This window comes from Uloborus diversus, chromosome 1, assembly GCF_026930045.1.
Source record: "Uloborus diversus isolate 005 chromosome 1, Udiv.v.3.1, whole genome shotgun sequence".
Classification (NCBI taxonomy): Eukaryota; Metazoa; Arthropoda; class Arachnida; order Araneae; family Uloboridae; genus Uloborus; species Uloborus diversus.
In genome coordinates this window covers 37555722-37578041 of record NC_072731.1, presented here as the reverse complement: position 1 = coordinate 37578041, position 22320 = coordinate 37555722, and the positions used below count along the sequence as shown (strand labels likewise).

At 32.5% G+C, this 22320-nt stretch overlaps 1 protein-coding gene across 1 annotated transcript; it reads left to right on the top strand.

The window, feature by feature from the left end:
* Nucleotides 1-8490: 8490 nt before the first annotated feature.
* On the top strand, nt 8491-21145 carry LOC129229398 (procathepsin L-like). The gene is made up of 9 exons (XM_054863700.1): nt 8491-8584; nt 9822-9932; nt 12380-12529; nt 13458-13613; nt 14444-14567; nt 15231-15331; nt 18546-18706; nt 19140-19250; nt 20836-21145. The coding sequence occupies exons 2-9, from the start codon at nt 9822-9824 to the stop codon at nt 20933-20935; spliced, it is 1014 nt and encodes a 337-aa protein (XP_054719675.1). The 5' UTR covers nt 8491-8584; the 3' UTR covers nt 20936-21145.
* Nucleotides 21146-22320: the final 1175 nt, after the last annotated feature.

Sequence of the window (22320 nt, the reverse complement as noted above, 5' to 3'; positions counted from 1 at the left end):
TGTGAATATTCTTAAACAATATGAAATCCTCATGTCCATATAAAAAGAAACATCTGGTATTTGTAAATTTACTAGAAAATCGCCGTCAAGGATAGACGGGTGAAAATTACTTCTATATTTGAACGAAGCCATTGCCCTTTGACGATATTTTGATAGTTTAAATGGTAACACTAAACTCCAGTGGATTAACCCTAAACTCCATTAGGTAGCGTTCATTATTGACCATTCTTTCGTTTCTTCATTCCCCTGAAATGACACAGTCTTACTAGTAAAACAGTTAAGTTACCGGATCCAGTTCAGCCTTGTCAAAATAAAGCATTTCCCTGCTTATCAAACACCCAAAAAGTAATCAAACTAAACATAACTTACAGAATTTTTGGTGCTTCAGTAATGAAATAATGCTGTCACTCATGCTATGGCGGGAATTCATTGTTGGTGACATCTGAGCGTTACTCAATCAGTGATTTTGGCTTTTATATGTGAGAGGATTAGAATTTAATTAAATATAGTTAGCAAAGCGCGTAAGAGTAATAGCAGTTTCAATGTGAAACCTTTGTTGGTCATAGCGTAAGTTCTACATCTAAGTGAACTTCGTCATCTCTTAAATAAAAAACAATTTTTTTTTGTCGTAATCAGAAATTTAAAGACTGCGCTAATTTTAAACTAAACAGTAGCGGTAATTTTTTTTTTAAAATCCTAAGTAAGAAATAAGTAAAGTCATTTGTTTTGTACAATGGCATTTGGTAAAAAATCATAGTCTCTCATTTTTAAGGAATAACTCGCATTTGTGATCTAAAGAATTTAGAAAGAGTTCTAGTACAATCAGAGTTGCACACTCATCACAAATATTATGAAGCTAGAAAATCGCCCGTCAAGGTATGACGGGTGAAAATTGCTTCTTCATTTGAACGAATCACTTGCCTGTTTGGTAATATTTTGATAGCTGAAATTTTAACCCTAACTCCGATGGATTAAAATTCAACTCCAGTAAATAGCGTTCATTGTGGACCACTTTTTCGTTTCTTCATTCTCCAAAAAATTTTCTTACCAGTAAAACAGTTATGTTACCGGACCCAGTTCAGTCTTGCCAAAATAAAGCATTTCCCTGCATATCAAACATTATTAAAAATACTATCAAATTATCATGCTATGGCGCGAGTTTCATTGTTGGGGACGTCATAGCGTTACTCTATCAATGAATTGACTGTTATATACATGAGGATATAATCATAGATAAGGTCCCATCTCGGAACGCCTCATATAATACCATTTCAAGTTCGCAGGAAAATATTTGCAAAATGTAAGCAAATTTGTTTTATTATATAACTGCTCTACTCTGCAGCATTTTTGTCTTAAATGTCTCCGTCTCTTAAAATTTTCAATGAGTCTTACATCCCAAAGAGATAGCCTTATGGTATTCAATTCCCTTTTAAATTAGAATTTTAAAAAGTGAAATAGTTAAGATACTGTTTAACCGCGGATTGTATGTAATTTGGCAATCTGCCAAGTAAAGACTATTCCATCTGAATGAATCTAGCAGGGGAAAAGGAAAAATAACGATGGGATTTCGGGCCATGCGTTTTATAATGTCACTAGTGCCTTATTCATTTATTGCATTCTCTAAAATAAAATAAGGGAAACAAAAAGTTATATGGAAACAACAAAAAGAAAAGATAATATTTTCATTTCGTTCAGGAGCGTAAAAGCAAAATGGAAAGCTGAAAACTTTGTTGTGAATTAATAAATCAATTAATTTTTGCCGTGAGAATATAGATCGAATATACTTTAGATTAAAAAAATGTTGCTGAGAGAGCAAATTTTCATTTTTACAAAACTAAGGCTAAATAATAGAGAGGCAAAAATGCATATCTGTAACAAACCAACTAACACCCCTATAAACTAACAGATACGTCCATTTCCGCCTATAAACCGGATATTAACTTTTCCAAGTAATCGATGGTTAGACAGTAACATATATTTTTCAAGATCAGCAAATTGGAATTTTGTTTAGAAAATAATATAAAATAAGAGCAATGTATTTTATAATAAAATTAATTAAAACACTATTTTCTGTTCTTGGCAGTACATTTATACCTTCAAAAAAGGAAAAAAAAAGATGGGGAATGTTTCTTCTACGTTTGTTTTCATGGGCAAAGGAAAAAATAAAATATTTTTCTAATGAAATGTTTCTGTTTGTTTATTAAAAATATTTTTGCCAAACTAAGGAATAAATAAAAGAGTGAATGAAGAAATAAGTAGATATGAATCAATAAACGGATTAATGAGTAAATCAATTAATCAATATCTGATAAAAAATAAACGAGTGACTGAAAAAGAAACGAAGTGAATAAATTAAAAAATAAGGGAATTATTAAATAAAAAAGGGCAGACCAGGTTACACATGGGGCCCATTTAAGCAGTGCCCTTTTTTCAAAACGAATTATAACTGAAGAGCCAACAGTCATAACAGATTGATGCTACTCCCTAGCAAATATTCTCACAAGTTTTTGAGCTTCAGTCGAACTTCGGCCCATCATGCAGACGTAAATAATCCGTTTTCTACCAAGTTGAGTAAATTTTGTGTTGAACGTTTTGAAGCGCATTGTGAATAAATAATACTTAGTTAAGTAAAAATCAAATATGTAAAAAAATAGAATTTTATCCATTTTTGGGAATTGTATTTGTATGAGAATTATTAACTGAAAGGAAATGTTATTAAATTTTTTTCCACGCTAAAAATAAATCCAAATTTGGCGATGGGGCAAGTTTACACATTGAACGTCGGAGTACCTTTACGATCGTTCTTACTGTGTCATACTTAAACGTGCACATGACATTTTTTTTCGCTCCAAACTATCTCAAACATAGTATTTTCCGGCTATTTAGTTTTGAAAATTACCATTTAATTTTTAACTAAGTTACACATTCGTATCTTATAGCATAGCTTACAGCCATATAATGTTGCATTCATGCCCCTTCAGCTTCAACTTTATACACTATTCAGTCTGTAATAAATTTGCTTTATTTTAAAGATGGTAAGACATTATGTTCAAAACACTAACAGAACCACGTTAGGTGTCAAAATAAATATGCGTAAACGGGCCCCGTGTTCGGGGCAAGTTTACGAAACCGACTTGGACTAAAAATTTATTTCCAAAGTTAAAACATAAAAATTAGAAAATGCATTTTAAAAAATCCGCGTAAACATGCCCCGTCTACATTATATAAATGATTGCATAAGTAAACGGAATTAACTATTTCACTTTCCCCATCCACTTCGCCCCGCATGCTCTTGAATAAATATTTAATTCAATTTTAATTAATATTTAAAATATTTAAAATAACAATGAGCTTAATATTAAATAAACAAATACTGCACCGAATATAAGCTGGTTTCAATTAATATTTACAATTTTAATAACAAGAACTTTATCATGTTGGATTGCAAATTATTACAGTATAAATATCATTTTTTGAAAATGGCTAGTGTTATTATACGCTTTGAGCTTCAGAAATATTTTGCTTTATCATATCAGAGAAAGAAAGAGAAAGACAGAGAGAGAGTGAAACAGACTACTACTATATAGTGAAAATTATTGTCACATAGGTCGCGCCAAAAAGAGTAAATATTTCGCCCCTTTTCTTAGAACTTTTCTCTTTACAAAACTTGGCGACCAAACCTTGGCAACATATCGCTAAGTGTTCGCCAAATTATAGCATCACTTGAGTTTGCATTAAAATTAACACTGATTTACCCCAAAAAGATGTAAAAGACACCTTTTGGAATATCCGAATGCAACCAAAAGGAGAGGTGGACAACTAGTCCCCACTAGGAGTCTACATACCGAATTTCAACTTTTACGTCATACCGTTTTTGAGTTACGCGAGATACGTACAAACGCACATACGCACATAACGTACGTGCACAGAGACGTCGCGAGAAAACTTGTGGTAATTAACTCGGGAATCGTCAAAATGGACATTTCGGGTGTCCATACGCTCCTTGGTACATATGCACGTGGGGTAGGACAGGAAAAACAACTCAACATTCGTTCGGGGACGAGCAAAATAGAAATTTAGGCTGGTATTTGAGTGCAAATCTTTTCACAGATACCATAATGTACAAAAAGGAAGTGAAACGAGTGTCTCATATCTTGCTATTGTCTTTGCTATACTAAATGATAATAGTTATAAAAGCTCCCCCCCCCCTTCTTTTTTTTTACTGTTTACGAAATTATATGAAGCCTCTACATTTTCTCCGAATCACTATCGATACCTGATTTTAAAAAATAATTGTTACTCACTTTTTCTAGTTTTGTAAAATTGAAACTAAGTGCTCAAAGCTTCTGTTGTAGTAAATACAGTCGAACTTGCTTATAACGAGAGCGAATAGACAGCCGTATTTGCTCATTATAACCGAGTGCTCGTAAAAAAACGAGTTTGAAAAAAAAATCATGAAAATTTGTACATGCTCGTTTTGTTGAGATTATATTTCTATACAGTACCAAAGAAATTGGTTATTTGATTTGAACTGTCTTATTGTCTCTTTCTTGTTATTGTTTTCGAAGAACGTGGGATCCCAAAAACTTCGTCATTTGCATCTGTGGCAGTTCGAAACAGTTTGAAGTTTTCTTACACTTTAGAAGCCAATTATGTCGAATGCTATTTAACTTCAAATTTGTCGTGATGGTGGTTGCGCTTTAATTTTTTTCTATCTCTTGACTTTCAGATACAACATCATCGGAAATATAGCTCGGAAATAATAACGTTCTCCTCTACAAATACATAATTTTAAAACACTGATCTACTCCACGAATTTAAAAAAAAAAGAAAAAGGGCCTCGTCATCACTCGTTTTCATGATTTGTGTCCTATCTCTAACTTTCGGTTGAATTCAAAATGCTAATGGATTTTTTCCAAAAATAGAATAGCAATCTTTTTTGAGGTAGAAATCAACAGACGTTTTATGAATTGCAAAAATATTGCTCGCTTTAAACGGGGTTTGCGTAAAAGCGAGTTTTGTTCCGATAGACTTAACATTGTACCAACCAACTCTTTTTGATTTCCTCGCTACATCCAAGTTCTCGTTAAAACAGGGTTCGCCATAAATGAGTTCGACTGTACGTTGCTTGGATGTCACTAAACTTCGGACAATACTTTATTATGATTACGCGATAATATTATGATAGATCACAGAGTCCATTATTTCTTCAGTTATTTTTGTTAAATTAATATCGTCCACAGTATGACATACATTCATGTCTAGCCAAGCCATTACATTTCCCTTTTAGAATTTGTAGAGACCTAGGAAATGGACGATGAGAATTAGATTAAGTGCAAGTTGTTGTAGTAGATGTTAAACTCTATGTATCAAATGCTTACACCTAAGTGTCGAACATGATGGACAACTGACAATTTTAGACATTTATGACTTTTTTCCATGTTCTTAGAATTTCACCTAAAACAATAAAATCAAGAATGAAATAGAGGAAAATAATGACGCTAAAAGGAAAATGATTCGATGTTACAGTGCTGGTAAAAAAAAAAGAAAAAAATGCATCACCCTCACATTTTCACAGCAATGGGATTATGTGAGAAGTTTTGTCGACCGATTAACGATGAATGTTTGTGAAATTCTGCAAAACTTATGAAATAAATATTTAACAGTATAAATTCGATAATTGTTTACGTAGATCGGGGCTGTTTCCGGGCCAAGGCAAACTGCTGACCCCATGCTCATTTTTCCATTTTTGAATCTGCGTGTGAATTTAGAGAAAAAATATTACTTAACCCCATGTCAATTTAAGTCTAATGGCCGGATACAGGTTTTTAAATTGGTACTTACTAGTTTTGTCCCATAGCACGGAGCAGAATCACCCTGGTAAATGACGTTTGGAACTGAAGTAAAGTGATCCCGGATAGTAGGAAGCAATTTCTCCTCCAAAATGCCAATACACACCTGAACGTTTACTGTTCCTTGCACTAAGTGAAGCCCACCAACTCCTTGATCAGAAATACAACCCCAAATCATCTGGGATACGGGATGCTTGACTGTTTGTTGAATGCAGTCGGGATGATACTTCTCTCCTTTGCGGCGCGTGTGATGAAATGTTTTTTACCACTACCGTATTTTCATTGGAATTGCCTGGGAACTTTGATGAAGTAATGTTGTAACTGAAGTGTTGTTAAAAGAAGACGTATTAAATGAACAAGGCTCTATATTCACATTTAAAACTGTCATTGATTACGTTTTTCAGGGAACTGATAAGTGCAAGAAAACTTACTTTTTGACTTGAAAAAAGCATTAATAATGACTTATAAATTTATTTTTTGTTTATTTATTTATCTTTTTAAGTTCCTTAGATTCATTTCTGGAAAAGATGATAAGTAAGGAATACTCACAAGCAATGAACAGAAATGTCATTTTTCAAGAAAACATGAATAATAACGTTTTATTAAAAAAAAGCATTATAAATAAGAACTCTTTATTAAAAGGTCAATTTCTTCATTAAAAAATCAATATTTATTAAAAAATCAATTTCTTCATTTTAAATTTCCCACTTCCTCCCATGTACACCTTTCTCCACTCCACATTTGTCTTCATTAATTTTCTTTATTATCAATTTTCCATTTTTTTCTTGATTGAATAAAAACTTTTACCCAATAACATACAAAAATTCAATTTCACCACTCAATGTTTCATGTACGGTTCTTCCCTTTTACGTACCATTTTTCATGAATGCTCTTAGAATCACATGTGTTGCCACCGGAAAAGTAATTTTCTTCTCAGCCGGGAATTGAGCCCACGTTGCCTAGCTGGAAGGCAGAGAATGTATTCATTAGACAACGTGGGACACATTTACTGCATACTGAACTTTTATTTTTTAAAAAAACTGCAAGGATGAATTCGCATATCGAAATACGAACTAATTATTCACGGAAACAAGTTATAAAATATTTTCTGCAAGCACACAAAATAACACAGAAATAAATAGTATTTAAACAAACTAATCAATACTAAAGTAAGAAAAAACAACGTCAAAAGAGCACAAATTGCAGGTTACTGCAGACACGTGTTTCGGCGTTATAAAGAACGCTTTTTTGCGTATGGATGAAAAGACATCCGACAAAGGTCCGTCGGATGTCTTTTCATCCATAAGCTCATTAATTTTTGCATTGAAAAAGGCGTTCCTTGAAACTCCGAAACACGTGTCTGCAGTTTGTGTTTTTTTTTTTTTTTTTTGACATAGTTATTTCTTACTTTACTTTTCAGAATGAAGGTATTTATTTATCTCAATCAATACTAGTTCTAAAAATCGATGAGAAAAAAATTAGCAATTTGGATTTTCTAAAGATTGCTTTAAAAAACAAATCCACTCCCACGAATTAAAAAAAAAAAAAAAGATAGCACTAAAGTAATGAAGGTTGAAAAAGAAAATTTTAAAACTTTTTTTAAAATTTAGTCTATTTATTTACATATTCTAAAAGAAAAAAAAACATTAAAAAATCTTAGGGAAAATTTTTAGGCATTCACATCTATTGATTATTCTTCTCAATGTTAATAAATGTAATTTTAAATGTTTGATATATATATATATATATATATATATATATATATATATATATATATATATATATATATATATATATATATATATATATATATATATATATATATATATATATATATATATATATATATATATATATATATAGAGAGAGAGAGAGAGAGAGAGAGAGAGAGGCAGTATAATAAAAGCTATTCGTACAGAGCTGTATACACCGCCTATTTCTTCGCTGAAATTTTAATATTAATTTTATATATTGGGTGCTTTAGAGTCAACATGAAGATACATATATTAAGATCAACTTCTATTTAAAAAAAAAAAGGCGTTGCGATTAAGAAACCATATTACTTAGTTTATTTCATACTTTTTGCGCATTCCAAGCTTATAGAAATAGTCTTTAGAGTTAAAAAAACAATTTTTGTATTTTACGTTAGATTTACAGTTACAGTGAAACTGTCTTTATACGTTTTTTGAAGGGACTGAATATAAAACACGTATAAATGAAAACAAAAAAAAAAAAAAAAAAACATATAACAAGTTTACGTTAATGCGTATCAGACTGTGTAGAGACCAATTTAAAAAGCGTATAACTGATTAAAACGTATAAAAGAGAAACGTATAAACGGTGCTTCACTTAATTACAAATTGATGTCACACAAAATATTTTATTCAGACATATTTTACAAATGGGTAATATAAAATCGAAATAAAAATTAGGAAATGAAACGATTATTTGCGAAATCTCGTGATACAGCTTTGGTAGTTCCTTCTAATCACCGATTTAGCACTGCAAAAGCGTGATTATTATCAAACTCTGATGTAATAAAAACATTAATCTGCCATTTCATCGACTGATAACAGTTTGTTTCGGTATCACACCTAACTTATCAATCAACATCATGAGTTAAAATAGCAATCATTGTTTACATAGAAATTCCATATATAAGCCTCCACTTTTTCCAGTAAATTATTTTAACTCCTTCTCTCATCGTTGAACTTTCTGGGATAGCTGAAAAGGTGAGTATTTTTTTCTCATAGCTACAACGTAAAAGTTTTCTTTTACAGACATTTGCGTTTTCTGAAGATTTTATAAACTTAGTTTAAGCACATGTATGTAGATTTGTGGAGTACTTGAGTACCATCTGTGCTTAAGATTAAAACCCTGGGGGTTCCGCGTTCTGTTGACCACCACACGACTGGAACATCTGATTTGCCCTTGGTCTTGAAAACTGAAGTGGGCACGGTAAGCGTCGAGTCAACACGAGTTGAGTTTTTTTTACGTATAAATTAATGAGTTACGCAGCTTCTTATAATATTTTCAAACAATTTAATTTTGAGGGAAAACTGTAAGTTGGTCAGACTTAATGCAAAATATATTGTCTAAAATGTCATCCGCTTTCATCATTTTTGATTGATTCTAAATGTATGCTTTTATCAATCAAAATTTCCCATTGCTTGCTTTTTTCATTCGCTAACTCTTTAAAATTCAATTGTTTGAAAGATAATGGAGGAAATGCATTTGCTATTATGTTAAAACATTCAACTATTGCTATGTTTGCATTAATTGACACAGTTGTATCTGTGGCTATGCACGTAATAATTAAAACTTATTCAAAACATGTTTTATTTATTGTTTGAAATGTATCTAAAAATCATTTTGACATTTTCATTTACTTATCAGTTCTAAGATGAGACAGTCACTAAGAATTTTATTGATACGTCTTTTATATAGTTAAATAATTACCTTGGTGCATGAAAAGTGAAAATAAGAAATAACAAAGAATAATTGCACTAAAACTGCAGCTTACTGCATACACGTGCTTCGGGGTGACAAGAAACCCCTTTTACAATGCAAAATAAGTCAGCTTGTTTTTAAAAAGACTCTAGACAAAAGGTTTTGTCTCAGATGCTGGTTAGTTTGTACTAGATAAATGTTCAAAGGTCTAGCAGTAAACTTTCAGTAAATTAAGTCGTGAGAAAATATTTTATTGTTTTTACTTATTAAACGTAATGTTAGTGATTTGTTAATGAGAAAGAAAGGGGTGTGGAGAAAGAAAATGGGACATTTTTTGTCTCCCTACCCCCCCCCCTCTAAAAAAATGATTCTAAGATCTTTTATTAGTTGCCATTTAAAGAAAAAGTAAATAAATAAAATGTTACATGAATTTTGGTAAATAAATCGTTAGAATAAGTTACATCTGCGAATTTTTCGATAAGTTATCAATTGTGCGCAATATATTTATTTCAATTCTAGATGGCTAAAACAATGCAACTTCTTGCGGTTTTTGCTGTGACAGTTCTTGGAATTAATGCAGCCTCAGCTCCATTTGATCCTTTCTTTCATGAACATTGGGAAAACTTCAAGGTAATATATCTTGAAAGATTTTTTTTTAAAATTAAGTGATGGGGGCAGAGATTCCTCAATACTCGCAATCTCGTCAAATATGGCAAAATTCTTGGAACTTAAGTTTTAAATTGTGCTGATGGAGCGAAATGTATTACATAGAAGTAGGCATGTTTGTAAGAAACAAAGCGATCTTAAAACAAAAGAGGATCATATAATTTTGTGCGTAATAATTATAATGTATTACTAGCTAATTGAGTAATTACAAAAAATACTCTTAAACAATCAGACAGCAAAATTATTTATGCTGGACACTAATCGAATAACGCTCCTGACGTCACCAACAATGAAACTCGCGCAGTAGCATAATAATTTGATAAAAAAAATTGTTAGTAATGTTTGGCATGCAGGGAAATGTTTTATTTTGACAAGGCTGAACTGGATCCAGTAACTGAACTATTTTACTGATAAGACTAATTTTAGGAGAATGAAGAAACGAAAAAGTGGTCAACAATGAATGCTATCAACTGGAGTTAGGTTTCATCCACTGGAGTTGGATTAAAATTTCAACGATCAAAATATCACCTAACAGGCATTTGCTTCGCTCAAATGTAGAAGCAATTTTCACCCGTCATACCTTGACGGGCGATTTTTTAACATTGAAATAAATCATAATGTGTGATAAATTAAATTAAATTTAATGCGAAAGGATACTTGATGTATGTATTTTTTCTTCAAATAAATCTTCTATTTCCGTGTGAATCCCACAGTTAAATTTAAGTATGTCTTATAAAGCAGACATTTTTGCAAACACTATTGGTTGCAGTAAAAAAATATAAAAAAAACATTTAAGCGCTTTAAATTTAGATAAATTAGCAAATCTTATTTTAACAACTTCAAGATTTTCCCTTTTTCAATGTACACAAAAATTAGTGAGATTGCAGAAGCTAACTTATTTTAGAAGTAAACCAATTTCGTTTTTATTGAAAGTAACATAAAAATTTATTGCATGTCAATACAGCAAAATAATAATAATAATAATAATATATTAGCATTTAAATGTTTGTTCTCAGAATGAAAAAATTTAAAAAGTTATTCTTGCTTTTCAGATTTTAATAAAATACTGTTTGAGCTCACATTTTGTTTCCAATGATCATGTTGCAACATACGATCTGAAATTCCACTATTATTACTCATCTCATAACTAATGTTGAAATATCAAAAAAAAAAAATTAAAATTTCTTCCTTTATCACTAGTTCATCATTTGAAAATCAGTTAAACGACTGAACAAATGCGGACTTAAATGTTAGCTGTACGATGAATGAACAATGAACTTTCTAATGAGCACGTGTAAGTAAAACTTCATACAGGGTGTTCCGCTTTAACTTGCAAGACCTTTATTTTCGCAACCGTTAGTCTTAGATGTATACTTCCATTTGCAAATATCTTCAAAATTAGATGTGGAGTTACAATATTGAAAGTTTGAAGTAAAAATAAAAATAAGTCAAAAAATACAAAATTTAACTTTTTATATGGACCCCAGATCCCCTAACGTATATTTAGGAAAATCATCTCCATTGAAAAATAATCCCAACACAAAAAGATTGAAATTAGTACGATCAATATTCACCGAAATATGAAACGCAGCGTTTTGTGACTTACATCAATTTTCACTCGACGTTTTGGGGGAAATATAGCGGTTAACAAGTGTTTAAAATTGTATGTTAGCATAGAGTGTGGTTTTTTAAATTGATCGAGGTTTCGTCGTGTATTTTTGTGTATTACGGTATAACATTTGCAGTTACTTTTGAATAGCAATGAAAAACATAAATACCTTGTTTTTCTTGCTTTGACGACCCATCATTCTTCTGAAAGGGCGACAAGTTCCAATCTCATCTTCTGTATGGTCCTTTAAAACTTTGAACTGGAATATCTCCTTGAGTTTTGGTCGCACAAATGTCAAGTTTTTTGTGTCAGTACTAGTTTTCAATGGAGATTATTTCTCTAAATATTAGTTAGGGGACCTAGGACCCGTATAGAAAGTTAAATTTTGTATTTTTTGACTAATTTTTAGTGTTGCTTCAAACTTTCAATATCTTAACTCTGCATCTGATTTTGAACATTTTTGCAATCGGAAGTATACATCTAGGACTAACGGTTGCGAAAATAAAAGTCTTGCAGGTTATAACGGAACGCCCTGTATATTGAAAAAAAAAAAAAAATGTCCATTCATTAAGGAACGTAATCTTAAAATAGTACTTTTTTTTAGTTGATATAACACTTCCCAATCGTTAGTTATCTACATGAAGTAATTTCATTACTACTTCTTCTTGCTCTTGAAACGTCATTTTAAAGTTGTACCTCATGACTACTTGGAGAAGCAGCGTTCTTATTTAAGTTTTGCGTACAAAAATTGCTTCAATCAAGCGTAAAACCATGAATTTTATGATTTATGCTTTCTTTTCAGCGAGTTTTCCACAAGGAATACAACGGAAGAGATGAAACTGCACGCCGAATGGTATGGGAAAGTCACGTCGCGGAAGTCATCAAACACAATTTGGAATACGATCTTGGTCTCCACACTTACAGAAAAGGAATAAATGAATATGCTGACCTTGTAAGTGAATCGGTTTTGGTTTTTTGAATAGTTAATTCTGTCAGGAGAAGTGAGATAGTGGTTTGACTAAGAGAATGAAAAGGTATTAATTTTTTACATTCAATCCATTTTATGCATTCGATAGTCCAAAAATAGTTTTTAAGCATGAAATATCTACAAGCTTATGAAATATCTCAGTCCGAAATGTCCCCATTGCTAGCCCATAGGTTACAATTGTTTCAAACCACACTGCCGTTCTAAACAAGAAGGTATCCCAATTGTTTTCTTGAAAAATTTCTTTTTCATTTAAATACAATTTATTGTACTTACAATAAAATTATAAATGTGTATTGTATGTAATGAATCAAGGATAAATGATTCTAACATCAATGGTTTAAAGTATTATAATTAGTAAACAGTTGCGAAACAAGTATTTATAAAGACTCTCATGTCCAGTAACTAATTTCTAAAGATACTCCTTTTTTACCTAAGATACACAGTATAAATTTTTTCAGTGTTTAGCTAGGAAATATATAGTGTGAGGGCTAAATAACTTCATTTCTCAAGTGGTAAGTACCAGAAATGATCTCAGTGGTGTTTAAAACTGCCAAGTAATCCATCAATCAATCAACAATAAAAATAGTTAAACACGTTGTTATTTAAAAAAAAAAAAAAAAAAAAAAAAAAAAAACCTAATTTGGATCAAAAAGAAACTCCCGCGTTTTCTAAAGCTTTTTTTTAATTGAGTGACAGAGACGCAAACTAGTGTACATATTTTTCAAACGACAATATTTCCAGAAATAAATATTCCTTAATATTTTCTCGATCTTTATATTCGTTTTCCGGATTTCATACAGATATGTTTCGGCTCTTTACTTTTGTTATCGAAACATTTGTTTTCCGGTTTACTTCAGAAAGAATTTCAAACCAAATCTTAATTTCTTTTCAGACTCATGCGGAATTCGTTAAAGCTTTCAATGGTTACCGATCAAGTGGCAAGGTGCTCAATAGATCCAACAGCACTTTCATTGAACCGTTCAACATTGATTTGCCAGCTACAGTCGACTGGAGGAAACAAGGACTCGTTACTGGTGTCAAAAATCAGGTAAAGATTTTAGTTAATATGAAAATCAAGCAGACAGTGAAAGAAATAAATAAATGAAAAGTTGTGAAAAATCCTTATTGGTAACAGACACATGTAGTTGCAGTAAAGCTTACTCAGTGCGAGAGAAGTCAGTTCTGAAAAGGGCACAATGAATTAATATTTTTTTTTAACTCAGAAAATGCAAGAGTGTCTATCCTCCCAAGGATGGTGGGGACCCCCCCCCCCAAATGCAACGAATCATTTACTAAAAACGATATCTCCCAAAATCAAAAACCCTCTAAATTTATCCACCCAGCCAAAACAATAGTGGAGTCTGCATCATGAGGCCCTCCTCCCCTTGTGGACTGTGGACACCCCTGATATGTCTCCATGTTTAAGAAAACTTTAAAATGCTGATAGATAATGACTACACCACTTCTTTTTTTAAGAAAGAAAAATGATAAGTTGAGAGGAACTTTTCGAGGTGAAGGATATGTACCATGAAGTTTCTGTCGTTTCCAGCTGTGATCCCAAACTGATTTTTTGCTTCATTTACTGCACTACAGTCAACAACATGCGTATCCCCCACCTGAAGGGACTACAAGTACCGCAGCTACAGGGTCCGGACTGAAAAGGGACCCTTGATTAAAAAAAAAAATAGGAGAAGCCCGAGGCATGATCTGGCGAGAAGGCCTTGTAACAAATGTGAGCCTTTCTCGTAAAAATGTGAAGGGCCCATGAAAAGAGGCCAAGTTTAGCAAAACAAGTATCATTAATCTTAAAGGCTATCAGGTTTTTTAATGTTTCAAAATTAAGCCGAGTATTTATGTGCCTAATGTCTGTGTTTCTAGGCACAATGCGGGTCTTGCTGGGCGTTTTCCACTACTGGTTCTTTAGAAGGCCAGCACAAGAAAGCAACTGGAAATCTCGTCTCTCTGAGTGAGCAAAATCTGGTTGACTGCTCTGGTCCTGAAGGTAAAACTCTCTGTGTTTATCTCATTGCTCATTTAAAGACTTACATGTAAAATAAATATAAACAATATTCTTAATTCATGAAATACACCACCAGCTCAGTCAATTCCAGCCGAGTACTGCAGTTTCGTGCTTCTTAGCACTCATCAGCCCGGCATAGGAAGTGAATGAGCTGGAGGTGGAAAACCTCTTACGGAAGTCAAGAGTGCACAACAAACTGGTAGCTAACACAGAATTAGCACAGACCAGACGAGTGACCGACACAATGGTTCGGTTCAACTCGTAGATTGAAAACAAGGCAGGCATATTCAGCAAGTTACCGCCCTACTCTTGGCTTCCGTAAGAGGTTTTCCACCTCCAGCTCATTCACTTCCTATGCCGGGCTGATGAGTGCTAAGAAGTACGAAACTGCAGTCCTCGGCTGGAATTGACTGAGCTGGTGGTGTATTTCATGTATTTCTGCCTTAGCCCTGGCTGTAGGGCGGTAACTTGCTAAATAATATATTCTTAATTGTTCAGATGATACTCTCTGTTTTTATCACGCATATTTATATGTTTTCATTTACATTCAATCCTTTAAATAATAATCTTTTCTAATAGCAATAAATTCTTCAGAATAATAAAGATATATGTATTAATACCATTATTCGAAAAACCTTGTTTCAGGTAATATGGGATGTGAAGGTGGACTTATGGATCAAGCTTTTGCATATATAAAACAAAATGGCGGCATCGATACTGAACAATCCTATCCATATACTGCTGAAGTGAGTGTATTATTGATTTCTTCCTTTTAAGACCCGGAAAATCAATAAATAAAAAAGAAAATAAATAAATGTAGAAATTAAAAGTTTCTGCTGTCAACATTTCCCGATTATCGTTTTAATGTTTCTAACGATTTCAAGAGCTAATTTTTTAGCTTTTCAGACGTCTGAAGTTGTGTTTTTTATGTTGAGAATATTTTCAGATTTCAGACGATATGTTTTTGAATATCTGGCAGTATTGTTTAGGTATCTGAAGTTTTGATGATCAGAAAATACTTTCAGTCTTGCAAAATATTTTTTAACTTCATGTTGTATTTTCGGACATCACAGTATGTGGTTTTTAATCAAACATATATTTTTTAATGTCACTGAAAATTTTATTTGAATGTATTCGCATTCTAGGAAAATGTTTTCGATGACAAAAAAGTGATCGTAAGTCAAATGTAAGACTTTTTGATTTTAGATCATGCAAGTCACGAAAACTTTCTTTGCGGTACTATTAAAAATAAAATAACGATATTTTGAAATGTGATGATTCCGATCAATTATCCATAAATAAATCATTGACTTTACTAAAATGGCATAATTGTTCATTTTACGAATATTGAAAATTTGGAAAAAAGAAAATTTTCTCTCTACATAAATATACTTCGATTGCAATGATGCACAATATGGCACAAAATCTTGAAATATCAAAAGTCACAAATATTCGATAAATAAATGAAATCAAATGAACTTAAGTTTTTAAGCTGATGAATTTTCAAGAACAGCTTATATAACAAGAAGTTCCGTCTAGAACTAGACGAGCCTACTTTCCCGTATACCCATACTACTTTCTAGTACCTGATCAATATTCTCAAAAATAGCTAAAATCGCAAATTTTTTCAAACATATTTTTTTTAATATTTTAAGCTGATTTCTAGGAATAAAATATTCCTTACTTTTCTTCAAAAAAACGAACAAATAAAATAGCAGCACCTTTTAAACAAAGCAGCTAATACACTTCTTTCCATTAAAAATTTTTTTTAACAGCTTTCAAAACGAAAAAATAATAATAAGTTCATTAAAATAAATACATCTTATAAAAAAAATCGTTTCTTTTTCCCCTGTTGACGAAAATAATTTTTTAAACGAATTAATGCACTTACCAAAATAAAAAAAAACAATAAAATGTCAACTTAAAGAAATAATTTTCATTGTCAAAAAAAAAAAAAAAAAATCGTCTGCGCATATTTTTCGAGTTTATTCACCGAAAACTAAATACCTAAATTAAAACTTTAGCGTGAAAATAAAAACAAATCATATCAACAATAATTATTTCACAGTTAAAACCACAGCAGCGGAATCGGAGTCGGAGTCAATCTCATTTTGGGATAAAAGAGTCGGAGTCGAATATCCAAGAATCGGAGTCAGTCATTTGTCCTCCGTGTATAAATGTTTGCCAAAGCTACGAAGTCAGAGTCGAAGTCGGGGAGTCGGAGTCCGATTAATTGTCGGGAACAGGAGTCAGAGTCGGTGTCAGGTCCCCCTAAATTCTCGGAGTCGGAGTCGGGAGTAGGTCGTCAAGAGCTATTTCCAACAAAGTTTGTTTGAAGTAAATCCGCCTTCAAGTACGGAATCTGCATTGACTTTCAGTTTCCCCGTAGGCGCTAATATTAAGGGATTTGAACTGTTAAAAATTGAACGGAAAATTGTTCAAATCAAAAAGATATCTTATATACAAGTTTTTTATCAAAAGCTTTTTCCTACAAAGTTTGTTTGAAGCAAATTCGCCTCACAGTTCGGAATTGCTTTGAATTTCCCCGTAGGCGCTAATGTTAAGTTTTTTTTGAACTGTTCAAAATTGAACAAAAAATAGTTCAAATCAAAAAGTGAAATATGGGAATGAGGTGTCCTCGCCGAGATCTTTCGAACAAAAAAAAGTTTGTTCGAATCGGACTATTCATTCAAAAGTTATTAGGGGGGGACAGACAGACAGACCGACAGACAGACCGACAGACAGACAGACCGACAGACAGACAGACCGACAGACAGACAGACAGACCGACAGACATTTTTCCCCATCTCAATACCCTACTTTCCAATTTTTAATTTTTCAATATTTATTTAATTATTTTATTTATTTTTGACTTTTTTTTGTTTTTCACGATATTTTTAAGATGCATTAAGCCTTTTTTCATGCTTTTTTCTTCTTTTTCTGACTTTTACTGGGAAAGTAGGCTAAAAAGTGCTATAATTTTATTTTGTGATGTTACACTCTTGTTGCTGTTACGAGGATCAAAACACACATTGTATAAGGAAAACTGTTGAAAAGAAAAGTACAGCAGCAATAAAATTCCGTTGCAACGTATTTCAGGGGACCACAAATTTTGTTCGTTATAACGGAACTTTTTGTACATTGGAATTCAAGAAATGAAATGGCAATTAAAATGGAAATAAACATTTATTTCATCGTAGCGGATAAAGGGTGTTTATTTTGGAGGTATAGAACTTTAGGTTCAAATAAAATACAGTTAAATGGTGTTAATTGCCATGAATTTGGCTTTATTCGAAAAATAATTCTTGGCCTTTTTTATTTAAATATGGTTTCCGGCATATGGCCACCTCGGCTAGCTCGGAGAAAGTCCACTTTTCTATCACTTTTTTGCAGCAATGGAAGCCGATGTCAGTGATAACGTGGAAAAAATTCTCTTCCAAGGTGTCAATTATCTGTGACTTATCAGCGTATAACAGAGACTTCAACAGTGTTGAATCGCGTAATCTTGCCGGTCAATTGACTGGTCCATTACGCGAAATTATTCGTTCACCATAAAATGGACGAAGAGCGCGATGAGTTTCTCGAACTGAACCATGTTTTTCGTAAAAAATCTTCACAATTTGTAGGCGTTGTTCAGGTGTTAGTCTACTCATGATGAAATGGCAAACCAAACTAAACACAAAACAAGTGACAGCTATCAAAATGGCTCAGATATCAGTGTTTCAACTTAAAGTTCTATACCTCTAAAAAAAAGACTCTGTATTTTGCAGCATTGCTATTCACTGTGATGATATTTTACTGTACTTATATCAATATTTTTTAAAATTACAAAATCTCAAAAATACGAAAAACATAGTATAACCATTCCTGGAAAATTATTTTCCTTTTCTTTGCACGAATTAATTAAACAATTTCTAGCAAAATATGGCAAACTTTTACAAATATTTGGGATATTTTCAGGATGGAACCTGTCACTACAAAGCTTCTAGCAGGGGTGCTGGTGTCACAGGATACGTTGACATTCCATCCGGAGATGAAGCTGCTCTGCAGAAAGCTGTTGCTACTGTTGGACCAATCTCCGTTGCCATCGATGCAAGTCAAGAAAGCTTCCAACTTTACCAGTGAGCAAAATTATTTTCCTGTTAGCAGACACGAGGCAAGAGTGTTCCTGCTGAAAAGGGTTATCAACAACGGATGTCACATTTTGTTTCAAAAGATTTGACCCTTTACCCCCTTGTGTGACAAAGCGTCACACTTCGTCTTACATCTCCCTCTCTCCCTTGTCACATGCCACGGTGTTTTTCATAAGCATATTGTTATTAAAAATATGTGATGTCACACTTCTTGTTACCCCCGTCCTTCCCCTTGTCACAAACTGTCACAATTTCACGAACTCCCCCTTCCCCATCAGAGTTTGACATCATTTGTAGACAGCCCCACAGTACTTTATGCATTGATATCTTCCGGTTTTTACGTTTGTTCTTTATGAATCAGTTCATACAGTCCTGTATAAGAGCAGAATTAGTAATGTTTTTACTGTATTAATTTTTTTAGAGGAGGCATTTATAATGAGCCACAATGCAGCAGCCAATTTTTAGACCACGGTGTTCTTGCTGTTGGTTATGGAACAGAAAATGGCGTCGATTACTGGCTGGTGAAGAACAGGTACGAGTGAAATTGATTATTATGAAACCTGAAAGAGTTTGTTCACACCCGAGACTGTGACGAAACATTTTCTTGATCCAAAACTGACTTAAGTAAAGCTGTGATGTGTTAAAAATAAATAAAACGCGCTAAAAATGTTCACACTTCCAGAAGAAAAAAAAAAGAGAGAATTGGAACGGAAGAGGTGCAGACACATTACAGTGAAGCACCGTTTATACGTTTCTCTTTTATACGTTTTTATCAATTATACGTTTTTAAAATTGGTCTTGCAAAGTCTGATACGCATTAACCTATACCTATTATGCGTTTTTTCGTTTGTACGCTTTTTTCATATAGTCCCTTTAAAAACGTATAAACGGTGCTTCACTGTAGTTGAACTATGATAGTCTTAAAACGGCTGTTTTAGTGTTGTTGTATGCACATTAAGCTAGTTGTAAGTAGTAGTAAGTTGCGAAATTAGATTTCAGCAGAAAAGTGTTGCTCGGTGTGATTACATTATTACTCATTGTAGTATTGCGTAGATTCCCCAAGTAAGGCAGAAATTATTTTAGCTTAAAATTTACTTTGTTTATTTGTTCTCGGGATAAGGTATTTGCTTTGGGAAACCATTCAACATAGTTTTTGCACACTAGAAGTTGGTTTCATTTATAACGAAGAGATTAAAAAATGGCACGTTTTGTATCTTTTAATCATTTAAGAAACCAGGATTTTGAGAGTGAATTTCTGTATCTTCGATTTATGTTTTATTTATCTTTGTTACTACTACTACTGTTATTTCTGACACTGATATAGAAACACATAAAAATGAAATAAAAAAAGCTGTCAAAAAAAAAAAAAAACAAAAAAACAAATGATTCATGTTGTAAAAGACTTAAAAAAATTGGAATTATGGAAATTTGTATTCTTGACAGTTAGAGTCTAAGTTGTAAAAACATAATAGAAACAGGCAGCTACTACGCAAGAGTAAAATACTTTCCTTTCTGTATTATTAAAATTCAACGTGTTTTTGCTCATCAGAATGAAGAATGGACTTCTTTTGGGAAACTGTAGTAGTAAATGATATTTTCAAAAAATTGTGCTAAAAGTTGGCACACATTTTCTATTTCAATAGATACTTTTATCGGAGCGCAAGCACAACCAATTAATTCTCTAATAATTTTCTAGTTAAATGAATGATGCACCAACGTTCTGAAGTACAAAATTGCAAATTACTGCTGACACGTGTTTCAGTGTTACAAGGAACACCTGTTTCAATGCAAAGGGATGAAGAGTCGTCCGAGGAATTTGGCTTTCCTCGGATGACTCTTCATTCAAAAGCTCACACTTCTTTGCACTGAAAAAGGAGTTCCTAGTTGCACCGAAACACGTGTCTACAGTAATTTGCAATTTTTGTGCATTAAATCGTTGGTACATCATTCATTTAATTTTAAAGCACAAAGGCATTTATTTGTTATTAATTTTCTAGTTACAAAAGTTTTCTAGTTCAAAGTTGGAAAAGAACATAAGAATTAATGCTTCAATAAAATTTAAAAGCAAATATGTTTTCTGATTACTTGTGTACTAACGTATTTTTTCCTTTGAGCAGTTGGGGAACAACCTGGGGAAATCAAGGTTACATCCAGATGTCCAGAAACAAGAATAATCAGTGTGGTATTGCTACTCAAGCGAGTTATCCTCTTGTCTGAAGTATATCACGTTGTGGTGCATTGAAAAAAGCGTAAAGTTGAGCTTATTGGTGCTATTCCTACAGACAGTTATTTTGAACGTAATTCACGGAGATTAAATTTAACTGTATTGTTTTAATGAACGCATGTATGTGAATGTGTGTGAGTAGTCCTTTTCTGCAGAATTTGTTTCGGAAGACAATCTCAACTTGAAACTAATAAAAATACTCTATGTTATCAATTTTTGCGTCTTTACTTTTTAAATTAAACGACTCAGTATAAAAGCACTTTGGAAATCATGTACTATTTTAAGTACAAAGGAACTGAGAAAGAGAAAAAAAAATGATTATGTCATCAGTTACAAGTATTTTTGTTTAACTTTTGAAATAATTACGCAGGGTATTTATTTTGAAGAAAGAAGTGCAAAAGTGTTTAAAATAATCACTTTTTTCTTTCTTTTTGCAAGTTACGCTTGCAAATCAGCTTGAATTTCGAAGTCTGAGTTTCAGCCTTTTGCAATCAGTTGAACAACTTTCTCATGATTCTACATTTGCATATTACCCACACATGTCCAAATAATACACTTTAGAATGCATCCAATAATAAAGAATATATCATCGCCTCAGAGCAACATTAGAACATCTTTCTCTTATTCCCGGAATTAGATGTCTTACTCTTGCTCTGAGCGAAGATATACACCCCTATAAGAGGAAAAATAATTATCGGTCAAAGATGAAGCTTGAGAGAAATAAAAACCCGATGATAAGAAATAATGATTAAATCCATTTATACTGATTTATTAGCCCAATTTAATGTTATCCCGTCAATGAAGGTAGTTTAAACTACATCAAAAACAGAAGGCAAAATAAATAATTTTAATAAACGTAGTGCAACTTTAGTGCAACAAAATAAGATTTCTAAATGTATAACAACTCTCTTTTGTAATTCACAATGTCCCAAGAATTTTATCATTAATATTGCTTCATAAATATTGCTATGTTGAAAGAGCATTTTTAGCCAGCTAGTTCAAAAATAGCTCCCAAATAGTAACTTCAGAATTGTTGAAAGATTTAGCTGACAATGCAAACTACTGTACTATAAGAAATCAATAAACACCTTTGCGCAAGGAAGTAAAAGAAAATAACCAGCGTTGTGAAGCACAGAATTATATACTAATGCAGACACGTGTTTTGGGGTTTCAAGGAACCTTTTTTTAATGCAAAATAGTGGGCAATTTCGCATTGAAAAAGGGGTTTCTTGAAACCCAGAAACACGTCTCTGAAGTGATCTGTAATTTTGTGCAACAAAACTTTGGTAATTTCCTTTTACTACAAAAAACCATTGTCACTCTTTATGTAAAAATAAATAGACGAAAACTTATTTCATAACATCACTGGGTGAGTATC

Excerpts from the sequence above, each read along its gene's own strand:
- LOC129229398 (XM_054863700.1), top strand. The coding sequence starts at position 9,822 with ATGGCTAAAACAATGCAACTTCTTGCGGTTTTTGCTGTGACAGTTCTT. Across the intron at positions 13,614-14,443 it reads TTACTGGTGTCAAAAATCAG|GCACAATGCGGGTCTTGCTG; the intron begins GTAAAGATTTTA and ends CTGTGTTTCTAG. Across the intron at positions 14,568-15,230 it reads TGACTGCTCTGGTCCTGAAG|GTAATATGGGATGTGAAGGT; the intron begins GTAAAACTCTCT and ends ACCTTGTTTCAG.